The sequence below is a fragment of the Teleopsis dalmanni genome, chromosome X (assembly GCF_002237135.1).
Source record: "Teleopsis dalmanni isolate 2A chromosome X, ASM223713v2, whole genome shotgun sequence".
Lineage (NCBI taxonomy): Eukaryota > Metazoa > Arthropoda > Insecta > Diptera > Diopsidae > Teleopsis > Teleopsis dalmanni.
The window spans coordinates 2,948,183-2,964,294 of NC_051848.1; the positions used below are offsets into that span (position 1 = coordinate 2,948,183).

The 16,112-nt window shown below is 29.4% G+C and overlaps 1 protein-coding gene across 4 annotated transcripts in view; it reads left to right on the plus strand.

Moving 5' to 3' along the window:
• The window catches only part of LOC119662049, a 72,514-nt gene extending 59,157 nt beyond the window's left edge, over positions 1-13,357 (plus strand). For 2 of the 4 annotated variants that reach the window (XM_038071588.1, XM_038071591.1), the window contains 6 exons: positions 340-1,156; positions 1,351-2,123; positions 2,283-3,019; positions 3,108-3,307; positions 7,440-8,324; positions 11,748-13,357. In XM_038071588.1, the coding sequence (XP_037927516.1) occupies positions 340-1,156; positions 1,351-2,123; positions 2,283-3,019; positions 3,108-3,307; positions 7,440-8,324; positions 11,748-13,304 (4,969 nt within the window). In that variant the 3' untranslated portion in view covers positions 13,305-13,357. The remainder of the gene's footprint in view (positions 1-339; positions 1,157-1,350; positions 2,124-2,282; positions 3,020-3,107; positions 3,308-7,439; positions 8,325-11,747) is intronic. The other 2 variants (XM_038071589.1, XM_038071592.1) reach the window with 2 other exon arrangements.
• Positions 13,358-16,112: the final 2,755 nt, after the last annotated feature.

Consider the following 16,112-nt stretch of genomic DNA (forward strand, 5'->3'; position numbering starts at 1 on the left):
AGTGAAAATTTTTTCTCGCTGGCTAAAAAGACTTCTTTCTGAATATGTCCCGTTCTATTCCTTTCATAAAGTTCATATTCAGAAGAAAATACGCTTTGCTATTATTTCGAGCGAGCAAAATGTTCGCTTGGTGAATACAGGGATTACTTTATAATATAATAAGTGTATAAAAAATAATTATTTTATTTTACAGCAAAGTCAACTTGTTAATTTATAAAAATAATCAACTATTCATACATTTTTGTTTTTAAATTTTTATATTACAAAAACTTTTAAATCAAAAAATAGTTTTTATTAAACAAAAAAAAATTTAAATTACAACCAATTTTTTTCCCACAGTGCATTGAATCTCTCAAAACCTTTACAAACGCGTAGTTCACTGACAGAAATCGCGTCCATGTTTTTTAATCCAAAACAATTAACTGAGATTTTACAATCCGAAGCTGCACAATTATCACCGACAACAACAGTTACCTCCACTTCCAGTCAAAACTCACGTACCTTAGTAAATAAAAAGTCTATGGTTGGTGGTAGCTTCTTTGATAAACTTAAGTCATCAGCCTTAACCAGTGGCGGTCCAAATGAGAATCTCATCTGCCCTTGTGGACACTTAGCTAAATGTCTATCCGAATCTATTATACATCGTAAAACCTGCAATTTGGCTGCTATTGAAGAAGATGATATGGATATGATCGAAGAACACGACGATGCCGATGATCGCTTGAAGATCGATATTGGCGATGACGATGACAAGCAATCACATTCCGCACTTAATTTAAGTGTTACCGGCTCAACACGCTGTAAACATTGTCGTCATCGCTGTAAATCTTCAGTGGATCTCTTCAATCATCTAAAGCAATGCACCGAAGCTGGACGTTGCGGTAATGAGTCATACGATTCCATGTCTGGTGAGAGTAGCGCTGGACGTGGTGGTGGCACCGATTCTGCTGGCGAACATCCAATGGAAAATCGTGTTTTTGTTTGGAATAAAATCCCCAGAAGTGGTCAGAGCAATGATGATAATAACTTTGGAGCAGATACACAACTAACAAATGCAGGTGGTATAAAAAATGCTTCAAATGTGCCTAGTGCTAGCATGGCTAACAGTGAGGAAAATAGTTATTACGGTGTCGAAACAGCACCAGGTTATGGTGAGGTAAGCAAATCCAGCAAAGTAGTTGTTAATATATGTGATATCTGATATGGTATAATAATTAAACTTAACCTAATTAAAATAATTATTTTAGAGTTATTAAAAACTTGACAAGACAATAGTTGGCACTAGTTTATTGCATGTTATTCAAGTAGAAAAATGTATAAAATGAAATTTGAAACTTTCACTCTCTGCAGGTAACAAAAAAGATGACACCTGAGGAAGAAGCAGCCAACTCTTCACTTAAAAAGGTTTACAAATGTCCACATTGCTCATTCTGGGCATCAACTGCATCACGCTTTCACGTACACATCGTTGGTCATCTCAACAAGAAACCATTTGAATGTTCACTCTGCTCATATCGTTCAAATTGGCGCTGGGATATAACCAAACATATACGTCTAAAGACCATACGTGATCCATCGCACAAGAATGCGCGCGTACTAATGAATGATGAAACCGGACGTCGTAATTACACCAAATATAATAAATACATAACTCTTATGAAAGTTACCGAAGAAGATGGTGATCCCAAATTAATGAAATCTGGTGAAATGACACCAAATCAAGTAGCTTCACTAGCTTTCCTAAATGGTATGCCAGCTAATGCACAACTTAATGGCATGAAAGAGGACATCACGTTGGAACCTATCGGTATTAAAGCTGCTAGCACAGCAACAACCTCGGCCACAACAGCCGATGGCGGAGAAAATCAATTGTCAGATAATTATATTAGCATACCATACTTAGCTATGATGAATGCCGCTATAGCACAACAACAACACCAAAAAGATCAACAGGAACTACACAATGCCACACTGATCACACCATCTGTGACTATATCGGCGATTAAACGCACACCCACCCCAGCTTTAACATTGATCAAACCCAGCGATGATGTGATCGTTGATGTTAAAATCGAAGGCAACGAGAAGAAAACATATTACAAATGTCGTAAATGCACTTTCAGGTAAAAATAAAAAGACTTTTAGCAATAATTGTTTATATATATATATGTATATATCTATAGCTGATACCAGGATTCGAACTATTCTTTTTCTTGTCATATCTCATATTGCCTTTGTGAAAATACATCTATTTAATATTTTTATTCCAATATAACTTACAGACACTCTAATCGCGATGCGGTTTTGGCGCACGTAAGAGTTCATTATCAGGATCCTAATTATCCTATTGTAACTGCAACCGCAAATCCTGGACCAAAGTCAACAGCAATGCAGCAACAACAACAGCAGGCAACTTCGCCACTACAAGTTGCTGTCAATCCGAATCTCCTTATGAACAATGTCATTGCTATGTGCCTTTCTCAGCAGCAGCAGCAACAGCGTGGTGGTGGTCAATCGAATAACAATCAGCAGCAAACACAACAGCACCAGCAACATTCCATACTACCGGCAGGTCTTTTACAACAAGCCATTCAATCAAATCCATCACTAAGCGGTCTTGCTTTGGCCTTAGCAGGCAAGGCACCAAACAGCAAGGCCACATCCATTTTAGAGCACGGTGAGCAGAAAGCGAGTCAAAACGAGGCAAGTGCCCAGACCCAGACACAGACCCCAACGCCATCGCCTACTATATCACAGACTTGCTTTGCGTCGTCCTTATCAACGGGTGCGGGTGCTGGTAATAATGTTAGTGGAGCAAGTGGTGTTAGTGTTAGTCTGTGTAATGGCATTGGTAATGGCAATGGCAATAATAGCGATGGCAATTGTATTGACAATGCTATTGTTACTATTGCACCACCATCTCTCCAGCATTTACTGACGACTGCACAACGTAGTAGTGGCGCATTATCATCTATGAATGCTTATCAATTATCATCATCCAATATTGATAGTGGTGCAGGTACTGGTGTTGGTTATTTTATTTCATTAATAGTTCATTAATAATTTATTTTATCATAACAATTATTTGGTAATGGGTAAATCATTAGGTACAAACTCAACTGAAATTGATGCAGCCGGAATATCAGCGAAAGGACTAACCACGGCAGCAGTGAAAAATATTTCAACAGGAAAGAACACAACAAATGCGCAATTGACGGCACAGCATTTATTGCTATCATCATCCTCATCATTATTATCGACAACAACAACAACAATAACAACCATAACAGGAACAAATCAAACAATTGTAACTAGTTTTTCTACTACTAGCACAAGTACTCGTCCAACAGCTACTGTCACTCATACCCCAATACCATCTCCTTCATCTGCTAATGTCTCGTCAAAAGCGACGACAACAAACAATACTAACCAACATCAAAATACAAATCAAAAGAATCAAATAATGCAAAAAATTCTCATTGGTACTTCATCCAAGACACCTAACGGTGTCAACATCATCAACTTGCCGCGTGTGTTGGCAAATGTTGTTGGTATCATTGGTGATGTTTACGGTTTAAGTGGTGGTAGTATTGTCGATTTAAGTAACATTGGTGACGCTAATCTAAATCATAATAATAGTTCTAATTCTAATAACACAACCGATATCGAAGACAACTCCCATGATCATGTGCAATTGCTACATGAGCCAAATGATAATAACTTAAATATCTACGATGCTGATATATCATTGACACCAAATTCGAAAGCAACAACTACTTTGACGTGTCCCTCTCAATTTACCACCGCGTCTGGCACCACAAATTCGACATTATTATTCCCTCTAAAAGTGAGTGGCGATGCTAGTTCTCCACCAAATACCATAAGTTCAGTCGGTTGTCGTAGCGTTGGCACAAGTACTGGTAATGGTCTATCCGGTTTCTCTGCTAAGCGTGCATCTAATACAAATGCCACGTCTATGCCGCCTTCTCTTAATTTACTACTCAAATCCACACCATTGAATAAAAACACTACTCAAAGTGTCACAACTGCAACTATAACAAAACCAACAACAACAATGACCAATTTAACAGTGAAAACCTTTAATCCCTCCTCTTCGTCGACGATTTCTTCTACGTCATCGTCACCAACTGCACTCGGTCTGACATCCAATAACACTCATTTTATTTTGAATCATAATGAAAAAAGCAACATGAATTATATACATAATCATCACACGATATTCGGTAACAACAACAACAACAACAATAGTAATATCAATACAAATAACAGTAATAGTAACAATACCAATAACAATAACAACAACAATAATAATAATAATAATAATGCTAATAATAATTTGTTAATGAATGAACGCGATCGACGTGAACCGTCGCCGTATCGTTGTGGTCACTGTCATCAATTGTCGAATTGGAAGCACGTCATTCAGGTATTTCAATAACTACAACAAAATCCCAAACCCAAAGAATTAACGCCATAAAATAGTTCCTTTGATTTATGTTTATATAGCCTAGCCGTCTGCCTTTTGCCAATTTTCGAGTTAATTTTTCTTATTTTTTCTTATAATTTTTGCACCATTTCTTTTTCGTTTGCCGAAAATTTTTTCACGCAATATTTAATATAAATTTTTTCACTGAATATTTTCTATAATCTAAATTGAGCAGAAGAGTAATAGAGAAAGACAGAGAGAGAGAACCTGAAGTTATGAGCAGATAGATAACAAGAAAGGTCTCATATTTTTCACTTGCATTGTCGATGAATGGTCTATTTCACTTGGTATACCGCAATAATGAAACGCATCTCACACCTTTCGCAATTTGCTTCTTTTCAGCACTTTGTTGCTCTCACTGCGAAAAAGTGCTTCAAATTAGCACTTTCGATGCACATACCTTGCAATGCGTACTTAAAGTTCTGATTTGAAGCACACTTGAAGTGTTCTAAGCACGTCGACAGTGAAGTACTTACTCCCATTGACATGTGATAAGATGTGCTATCCGCAAATCGAGTGTTAAGTCTCATTGCTTTATCGAAACTCTTTAATAGATTTATTAAAGCTGTGTATTAAAATTGAAACAATTTTTTAAAACATTATCATATAGTATTTAATTTTTATATATTTATTTTTATTTTTTATTAATATCAATATTTAATATGGTAAATATTTGTTAATATTTTTGTATTTATTTTTTGTCTATTTCTTAATTTATATATTTTATTTTTCAATATTAATTATTTTATGACTAAACAATTTTAATAAAATGTTTTTTTCAAGCTTATTGGTCAAAATTTTTTTATTGTTGTTAAAAAATATAAATCAAGAAAAAGAAATCACAATTTAATTTTACAATAATTTTAATTTTTAATTTTTTAATTTTTTAATTTTTATTAAATTCCTTAGTGTCCTAATAATGACTTTAGACTAAAGTTAAATTAAATTTTTTATTTTTTATTCTTACCTATTTTACTTTTTTGTTATTTATTTTTCTATATAATTTTTTTTTCTAATTATTCATTTTTTTTCCTTATTGTTTATTTTTACCTATTTTTTTGTTTTCTTTTAAATTTTTATTTTTCTGTATATTTTATATTTATATAATTATTTTTTTTTTATATTATTGATTTTTAACTTTTTTTTTTTTTAATTATTTTTTAAGAAAATAATTCTTATAATTATAACTTATAATTTTTATATATTATGGTTTTATTTATTCATTTTGTTTTTTAACACATTTCTTTTTTGCGTACTATTTATTTTTTTCTTTTTATTTGCGTTTTTTTCTTACTTCTTACTTTTTTTTTTTTCTTTTACTATTTATTTTTTTTTTCTTACTTTTTTGTATTATTTCTTTTCTTTCTTTTTAATATTATTATTTTTTTTTTCTTACTTTTTTGTATTATTTCTTTTCTTTCTTTTTAATATTATTATTTTTTTTTCTCACTTTTTGTATTTTTTTTTTCTTGCTTTTTAATATTATTATAATTTTTCTTACTTTTTTGTATTATTTTTTTTTTCATTTTAATATTATTTTTTTTTCTTATTTTTTTATAGAATTTTTTTTTTATTTTTTTTATAGAATTTTTTTTATATTTTTTTTTATAGAATTTTTTTTTTATTATTTTTTTTCGTAACATATTTTTTTGCTGCTGTTGATGCTATTGTCGTCACAGACATGTTGCCTGTTTATATATAGGGTCATATGTGAACACACGTTTATATCGCAGTTCCACAATTGGAATTGCAAAAGTAACAATTTATTTCTCTCTTTTCCTCTTCAGTATTTATGCCAGTTGAAAGTTTTTACTGCTTCCCGCTCTTTCTGTCTCAATCCCTCTCTCTCTCTCCATTACTTTTATGTTTTTAAGTCATTCGAAGTATATAACTTCTTTCTCATTTCGAAGAATTTAAAAACTTTTACCCAACCATGACCAAAAGTATTAAATATTGCTGAAATGAACCTTAATTAAGTGAATACATAAGTCCAAGATAAATGCACCGAATCCAAAATCGTGCCCTATACGCTGAATGTCGCTAAGCCCAAATCACAAACCAAAATAATTTTTTTTATTATTTTATAAAAATAAAAATAAACAAATTTTAAAATATTTAAGTTTGAACTTTTTAAATATTTAAGGAAATATTTTAAACAGTTTTTATATAGTGAAGTCTCGCTGGTAAATACTAAAAAAATAAAAAATATTTATTTGGAAACGGTTATAGTTTGTACATACATTAAATTGGTGTTTGGCTTTTCATACTTTAAAATTTATATATATTTAAATGAATAAATTTAATTGTTATATATCCTCTCAGATTGGTTCATTTGGGTGTGATTTGTGTTTATGTATTTTTTAAAATGAAACCATTAAACATTTATATTAAATTTTATTTATACCATTTATAAAAATATGTGTACTTATTTTAATTAATTTATTATATATTATATATATACTATATGTTATCGGAATTGATAAGGAATATATCCGTTTGCTTTGCCTGTCCACATATTTTATTTGCATTACTACATTTTTATTAAGAAAAGCATTGATCATTAAAATGGGTCTTGGTAATCTGGCATTTATTTCTTAAGACATTACTAGTTCAAAATAATCCCAAATATGCTGTGCGTCGCTTTTAGTTGTGTGTCTATAAATTTATTTTCTTTATATTTATTTTATTTTGTTTGCTGAAGCATTCAATATTAAGTGTTAATTCCATTAAATTTTAAAAGTTATTTAAGCTATTCTGAAGCAACTTATTTATACGTTTAGCAAGCGTTTAAAATCGCCACAGAATCGCTTCAAAATCGCTTAATGGCTTGTCTATATATTTACAATAAAAATTAAATTTATTTATAAAATTTATATATACATTTTTATTCAATTTCATTCTTATTTTATTTTTCTTATTTTCATATAAACAGCGGCACTGTCGCTTGAAACACGGTGGCGATATATGCATCGAAACCCTTGATCGCAGTCCGAAGAATGAGCAAAACTCAGCGCCTATATACCGTCCACTTACAAATGGCAGTACACTGAATGACACAAATTTTGGACTCACTTTAAAAGCATTGCAAAAACAACAACAAACAAATGTTAATAATAATAATAATAACAACAACAATAATAATAATACTACAAATAATAACAACAACAACTTGAAACTAAACAACAATTCTGTACTTATGAACAACAGCAATGAACATCTACTGTTATCACCACATGCTGGCAATGCTGGAACCGGTGCTACACCAGCCGATATACAAGCAGTGACCGCTTATATTGAAGCTGCCTATAAAGCAGCAGCCGCCACTTCAACTGCAAATAATAATAACAGTAGCAACAACAACAATGATGATCTCTTGCACCTACAACAAAATGATCAAATCGAAATAACACGTCTACCTGCTACAACAAATTCCACAGCTACAAACGCTGCAGCAGCAGCAAATTTCACACAATTCTTGGAGCACAACAATTCTATCGCTGGCACCACAAATGCACAACAGAACTCGAAATGCAAACAACAAAAATGTCCTCTCTGTCCTTATATATCTGAGAGCAAATCACAGATGAATTATCACATTTCGCTGCACAAACCAACACAACATGAGTGCCGCCTCTGCACCTTTGTCTGCGCAAAGAAGCAACATCTCAGCAATCATATGCGCAATATTCATCACCAACAGCTTAACAGCGCCAACAACAGCAGCAACAGTATTGGCGTGGCTGCGACAAATACCGCCGGACTCAACTTGGACTTCAGTGTTGCTTTGCAATTGGCCGCTGCAGCTCGTGCACAACAGGTAGGAATAGTATTAAGAAAGTGAAAATCCCTATAAAAGTATTAGGGTTGACGAAGCGGCTAGGTTGACATCCCGAGTTAACAAATCTTATCACATAACAAGAAATGAAAAATAGAAAAATCAGATCTTTTCGGGCTAAAGCCACAACTATAACCTAAAGATACTACAGATTGTAACTGTTTGGTGGCTGACATTAGAAGATTCATTCTTTTATAATATATGCTTCCTAACAGTAACATTATAATTAGATTTGATATAATTCAATTATATATAGGTCATGTAAGGTACTTTAATCTTTTAAGTTGTTACACATATTTATTGCTTTTATCTCTCTTGTAACCTTCTTACAGAAGAGACTAATAAGAGACTATAAGAGGGTCTTATACCCATTTCACAACAAGCGAGTTAATATTTATCTTAAGGTGTTACTTGTTATTGTTTTCAAACTCTCTTATAATCTTCTCACGCAAAGACTAGGTGAACTCTTCTTCTTCACTTAAAAGCTTTCGTTTTCCTTCTTTGTAATCATACGGATTATATGCAATATGTCTTGTTACTGATATGTTATATATATTATCATATAGCAATCTATATATCTTTTTGCGTCAGTTGTGTCAGAGATTAAAAGCACAACTACAATAACAACAATATAAATTTATATATATATATTCTCAAAGGTAGATAGGTAGATAGATAGATTGCTTCAGAAACATATGCCTACTTTATGCTACGTGAATCAGCGTTCATTAACTGTTTAACTATATATATATAAATATATATATAGATTACTTCAGAAACACATGCCTACTTTGGGCTACGTGAGTCAGCGTTCATTAACTATTTAAATATCTAAAGTTGTTATTGTAGTTGTGGTTTTAATCTCTGACGCAACTGACGCAAGAAGGCAAGAAGAAGCCTTTTATATTTTTATTCAAACATTTTTTCTAGAGTTTTTTTGATGATATGTTTATTCCTGATCCAAGAGATATCTGTTTCATTTTAATGAACTTATTTTCTTTGAGAATTTTGCAAAGCTTCCGATATCAGTTTCTGACAATTCATCGGGGTCTTCAAAAAAGAATTGTAGACCTACTCCTTGCCGAATCTAAAGTTATGCATTATAGGCGAGAGTTTGCTAATTCTTCCTCTTAAGAAGGATGGTAGGAAACATCAATTAGAACTTCAAGTCTATGTGGATTTCTTTTGATAATAAGCGATTACAGGGGGTATAATGTTGCCGATGTCAATTCTATTTAAGTAAATGAGTATAAATGAACCTTACACAATGGTAGTCTTAATCTTTGTTGTTGTTGTTATCCTACAGTGTTATATTGTTAATCTAACGAATCTATAATAATAATAATTATATTAAAAAATTATAGGAGAATATTAATCGTAGATCTTGAAGTAGATCCATTTCCATTTATAGATTTTGGTACTATAAAGTATATATTAATAAGTTCAGTATTGAAATTATTATTTATTATTAGCATTGCCTAATGAAGTTAATCACGTGTTATTCTGTTTATTACTAAAATCTATAAACAGATATGTCTATTATATATATATTATAGCAAGGTTTTTTTTTAATAAGCTTCTTGACTCATATTGATGCACCTGTTTTCTTTGTAATATAGTATATAACGATAATGCACATATGTTTTGTTTTTTGCTTATATAATTCCAATGGAGTTAATTGTGAAATGCATTTAATAAAAATATTTTCCATATATATAAACATTTTCAATTTTTTTAATCGATCTTATAAGGCTATTGCATCCCATACACAAACAGACAAACAACTATATATTATTTTTAACAGCTAAAGCTTTAATGAAATCATCTATCCGATCTTATAAAAATTTCTGTAATATAACAGATTTCATACCTTAGTATGATTCCTAAGTCTAATTATATCAATTATATTGTAATGTCGAACTCACTTCAAAGTCTAATTTCTTCTTCCGATATTTATAGCCCATTTAAATATCTTTTTCGTGTCTGGCGATCGCATTCTCTTCCTTACAAAACTTACAAGTTCCATTATAGCAAATTTCTAGTTTTGTAATTTTATCTCTGCTTGAGATTGAATATGAATGTGAAGTGGAATAGCTACAAGTTCTAAGAACACCTCAATATATGCCAATGAACATATCCCTATACCTTCCATAATACTTACACACACTAGTCTTTACGTACATTTATTGTTTTAAAAATTTTTCTACTAATTTTAGAATTATATTTACAGTCAATGGGTTCAAGATCCTCACCTATTCAAGGTTCTTTACGACTCGAATATGTTACTCAAATTTATTACGATCATACCGTGGAAGTTTTTTTTTATACTCTGTGTTTATTTGCTAGCTAATCACACAATGAAGTTTACACTGCCACTCCCTTTAAAAATTTTAGAACTATACCTATATATATAGTTCTTGGCATTGTTGTGTCAATCTCTACAGGTGCAATCTGTTTGATCATGAATATGGCCAACTGACTTTGGACGTACTATCATACTTCAAGTAATGGCTTTTCAATTTTTAAGTGTTATTAATCAAAAATGTTTAGCATATCTTGAAAATATATTGTCATTTACCAAACCGATCAAATGAAATATTAAATATTGTTTTTAAATTCTCTTATTAAATTTAATCACTCAAGTATCCAGTCAGCGCTGAACTAAGGTCATATATATATTCATTAGAACTACCAAATAAGCTTAGCTCCATATCTATGTTAAGAAACCACTCTTATGCTCATTAGACCAAGTATTGCTCGCTGCTACTAAGAGCTTTCTCTTACTAGCAGGACCTTTTAGGCTGCTACAATAACAACTACCAAAGTCTATTTGTTGGGAATACTTGCTCTTCACAGTGCACTATATACTTACTTTAAACATCCCAGTAAGTTGTAAAAAAAAGCGTAAGGAAACTAAGAATAGCCAACATATAAGAATAAATTTATAGTTCTAGAAAAATCCTTTACAAAAAGTTCTTCAATGTCCTAAACTAATCATATGGTCTAAGTAATCCAAGTAGATAACTAAATACTAAGTGCTTTCTTTATAAATGGCAAACAATTATTATTGTTTATTATTATTTATTGCCTTTTCTTCTTCAAAATACGACAATAAACAAATCATAATATTGCCAATATTTATTGTATATACCACAGCCATGCATTTCATATAAATTGTCACATATGCTGAACATACCATGGTGTAGAGTGTTTTATGTCTAAATATCGTTACGATTTCTTATAACATCGGCTTAGAATACTCTGTTAACGAAAGTCAGTTTGCAATCGACCGTCAACAATGTTGGATCCCTTAGTAAATGATCGAAATAAAATATAAATTTATTATTTATTTCTTACTCTTATACATACTTACTTACTTATACTTACTTCTATTTTCTATTGCAGGAAACATCACCGATGAAAACACCACTTGCCATGGATTTAACGGCTCTGAAGAGTACGTTAGGTTCAACGCACAGCAAGCAAAAGCTGGGTGCCCCGCACTCACCGGAATTTCATTTCACCATTTCTTATTGCTCCAAATGTCCAGCTCGTTTTGCCCAAAAGCATGCGGATACTCGCAATGCCAAGTCAGATATTATGGAGCATCTTAAATCGCACAATAATAGCGATTCTAGCATGTATAAATGTGAATTTTGTGACTTCCATGCTGCGCATGAAACTCTCATACAAACGCATCGTTTCGTACATACTAAACATTATTTGGAAAAATTCAATGAAATCTACGCAAACTGCATCGAAGATTCCGAACATAAAGCACCAAAACTCTTGGCCATTGCCCTGACTAAGCATGCAGCACAGGGAATGGAAACAATTTTAGTCGTGGACAATGAGTACAGTTTGCAAATAAAGAAACAACATGAACTTAAGCAACAACAAAATTCGAATATATCTTCATCCACAAATGCTAATTTTGATACTTCTAACTCATTGCTTAAGAAGCAATTGGAGTCTGGTACTATACCACCACAACAAGTCGGCGCCACTATGCACAGCTCACCATCACCCAAAGCTAACGATGGTGATGAGCCGTCATTCAATGTCAATGCCAATGCCAATGCCAATGCCAATATCATGAACAATGACCTAGTAACTGGCGGCACTAGCACTTTTGATTGTTTGGGTGGTGATGGCAGCGATAATAATTCACATGTCGCGACTTCTCCACCACCAGTTGAGAAGTGTCTACATTGTCCATATGAAACCACTAATGTGTCCTATTACAAATTGCATATACAACATCACATCTGTATTTCGAATCGTCGTGAAGCTTACGTCTGCGATCATTGCGACTACACTGACGCTCAATTGAAAAATATAGAGGAACATACACGTCTACATTTCAATGCTATGGAGAAACTCAAGAGCGTTGCATTCTTTACTTGCTACAAAAATTTGGAATTGAGCGTTGAAGTGGAAGATAAAGCCGCTGAGGAGGATGCAGTTGAGCAACCACATTATGAGCCCGACAATGAGCAGATGCCGCTTCCAGGTGAATCAGCTACATTCGAAAAACCAATGAATATAAAACAAGAACAAAATAATAATAGCGAAGATTTTGTTTGTAATGAGAATAATGCCTACAAACGTCAACATCAACAAATATTCGCTGCCGATGAAGAACAACAATTACAGCAGGACTATTATGATGGAAATGACGGCCCAGCCGTCACTCAACAACCTGCAACCAAAAAACTCTGCAAAAAAATTATTCTCTACAAAAATGATGGTGGACTCAGTATTAAGAATGACCCCACCAACACAGATAGCACTGAAGTGGAGCAAAATATAAGCTCTCGCCTTAGACGTAATGCAAGTCGCAGTGTTTATCCTGCCAACAGTGAACAACAAACAACCACTGAAGAACCACAGGAACAATTAAGCCAACAAAAACCTATTATTGTCGATGCCAAAACTGGTCAAATAATTAGCAGAAACTAAGCATAATCTTTAATATTAATACTATATATATACGTCATATGTTTATATCTACATTCATACATATATACGTAAATGTATAAGATATGTAAGTATGTATATAAATATACATATATATGTATATATGTATGTATATAAATACAGGGATAGATTTAAATATATATTTATAAATATGTCCATAAATATATATCTAAATTTATACCTATATCTTTATATTATAAATATAATACATAAACATATAATAAAACATATTTAATTGTTTTTGTTGTAATAATTTTATATTATACTATATGAGTAAATTTATATTAATTAATAATTCCATTTGAAGCATTTTCATTTTATCACGGTCCTATTGAACCCAAACCCAAACGTCCTTCATTTGGGTGCTTCCACTTCAAATGGAACTAATTTTATTTAATAATTGAATCAATTGCACAATATTGTGAAATACAATTAGTATAAATATATTACTAATTTTTAATGATGGAGTACACATATTTATATATATGCAGATCGTTGTAGATGTATATATACCATATACATATATAAATGACTAAACACGCAGAATTTTATTACCAACCTTTCGTAAACAATTTCGAGAACAATTATAAATAACTTCTTCTTAATAGTAACAGTAGAAACATATTAGAATGTATGTAAGAGTCAATTTGTTTAAATCTTTATATTTTTCCTAAAACAACAACTATATAAATATACATATATAAATAATATTATTTATATCTGATTTCTATACACTAAACATTTACATACTTATATATGTATATTTATATTTACAATTAAATAAATATATATACAAATATATTTGTACTTAAAAATGCTTACACACAAACAGATGCTTAGACACAGAAATTAAATGATTATGACAACACAATATAAAGTGAATTTATATATATATATATATATATATATATATATTAGAATTAGCATATTCTATCAATATACATACATAATATATTTTCATACACAATTTACTATACATGATATAACATTCTATTTACTAAATAATTTACTATATAGAATATGAAATAAATTTTCTAACTACAGATTCGTTGTAATTAAATTAGATATATCTTTATATTTAAATATATTCAACTGTTAATGATTTATGACATATCTCACACAATTTTATGATACACAGATAACATTTCTATACGAATATAATATAATTTTATAAATATAAATGTATATCCATATATTTGTTATACGTTATGGTATTAAATTGTTTTTATATAAACATACAATTCTATATACATAAATATATAGAAATATAAAAGTATTATACTTTTATATATTGCGATTATATACCATTATTATACACATTACTACTGTATACTGTTATTAATATATTGTACTATATATTATTATAAATATATATTATTTAATACTATTAATAATATATACCATGAAATGTTATAAATAATAATGTATATTATCAAATAATATTAATAATATATACTATTAAATATTATTAATAATATATATTATTAAATATTATTAATAATATATATTATTATTAAAATATACTATTATATATTATCATTAATATATGCTATAATATATTTTTATTATCCTATACTATTGCATATTATTAATATGTATTATTATATATTACTAATATATAATAAAACAATATTTATAATATAAAAATAATTATAATAGAATAAAAAAACAATAATTATAATGTATAATAATAATTATAATATATAATAATGTAATAACAAAACATGATTATTATAATTATATTATATATTATTATAATTATTTTAAAATTATATTATAATTATTATTATAATAATTATATTACATATTATTATAATTATATTATATACTGATAATTATATAATATATTTTGATAATTATGTTATATATTATTATAATTATATTATATATTATTATATTTATATTATATATTATTATAATTATATAATATATTTTTATGATTATGTTATACATTATAATTTTTTTATATATGTTCTAATTGCATTATATATTATTTTAGTTATATTATGTATTATCATAAATAAACAATATATTTTTATGATTATATTATATATTATTATAATTATAAAATATATATTTTTTTAATTAAATTACATATTATTATAACTATATAGAATATTATTGCAATTTAATTATGTATTATTATAATTACATTATATGTTATAGTTATATATTATTATAATTACATTATATGTTATAGTTATATATTATTATAATTACATTATATGTTATAGTTATATATTATTATAATTATATTATATATTATTATAACTATATTATACATTATTATAATTATATTTAACAATGGTGTTCGTAATATCTGAAAACCTAGAAAAATGCCACTAATGGTGATATGTTATGCAGGAGCTTAAAAAAGGAGTCATCCCAGGTTCATATGACCGCATAATTGGAGTCGATAGGAAATATGATAACATCAGTAAAAATACGTTAATAATAGTATTCACATGTAGTGATATAATAAAAATGGTGATAATAATATAAATTTATTTATGCAAATAATATAAATAACAATACAATAGTAGTAGTAGTAGTAGTAGTAGTAATGTATGGTAATATAATATAAATCTATATTATTATTTATTTATGAATAATATTATTTGTGTTATTTACGTGGCTAATCAGTACTGTAAAGAATACATTCATATGTTAAATAATTACATATAAGTTTTTTTATTTCGTTAATTTTTATTTAATTATAGGTGCATATATACATACATAGTATTTTCATTGTTATATATTTTAATGCCTATTTATTTATTTTTATTTAAC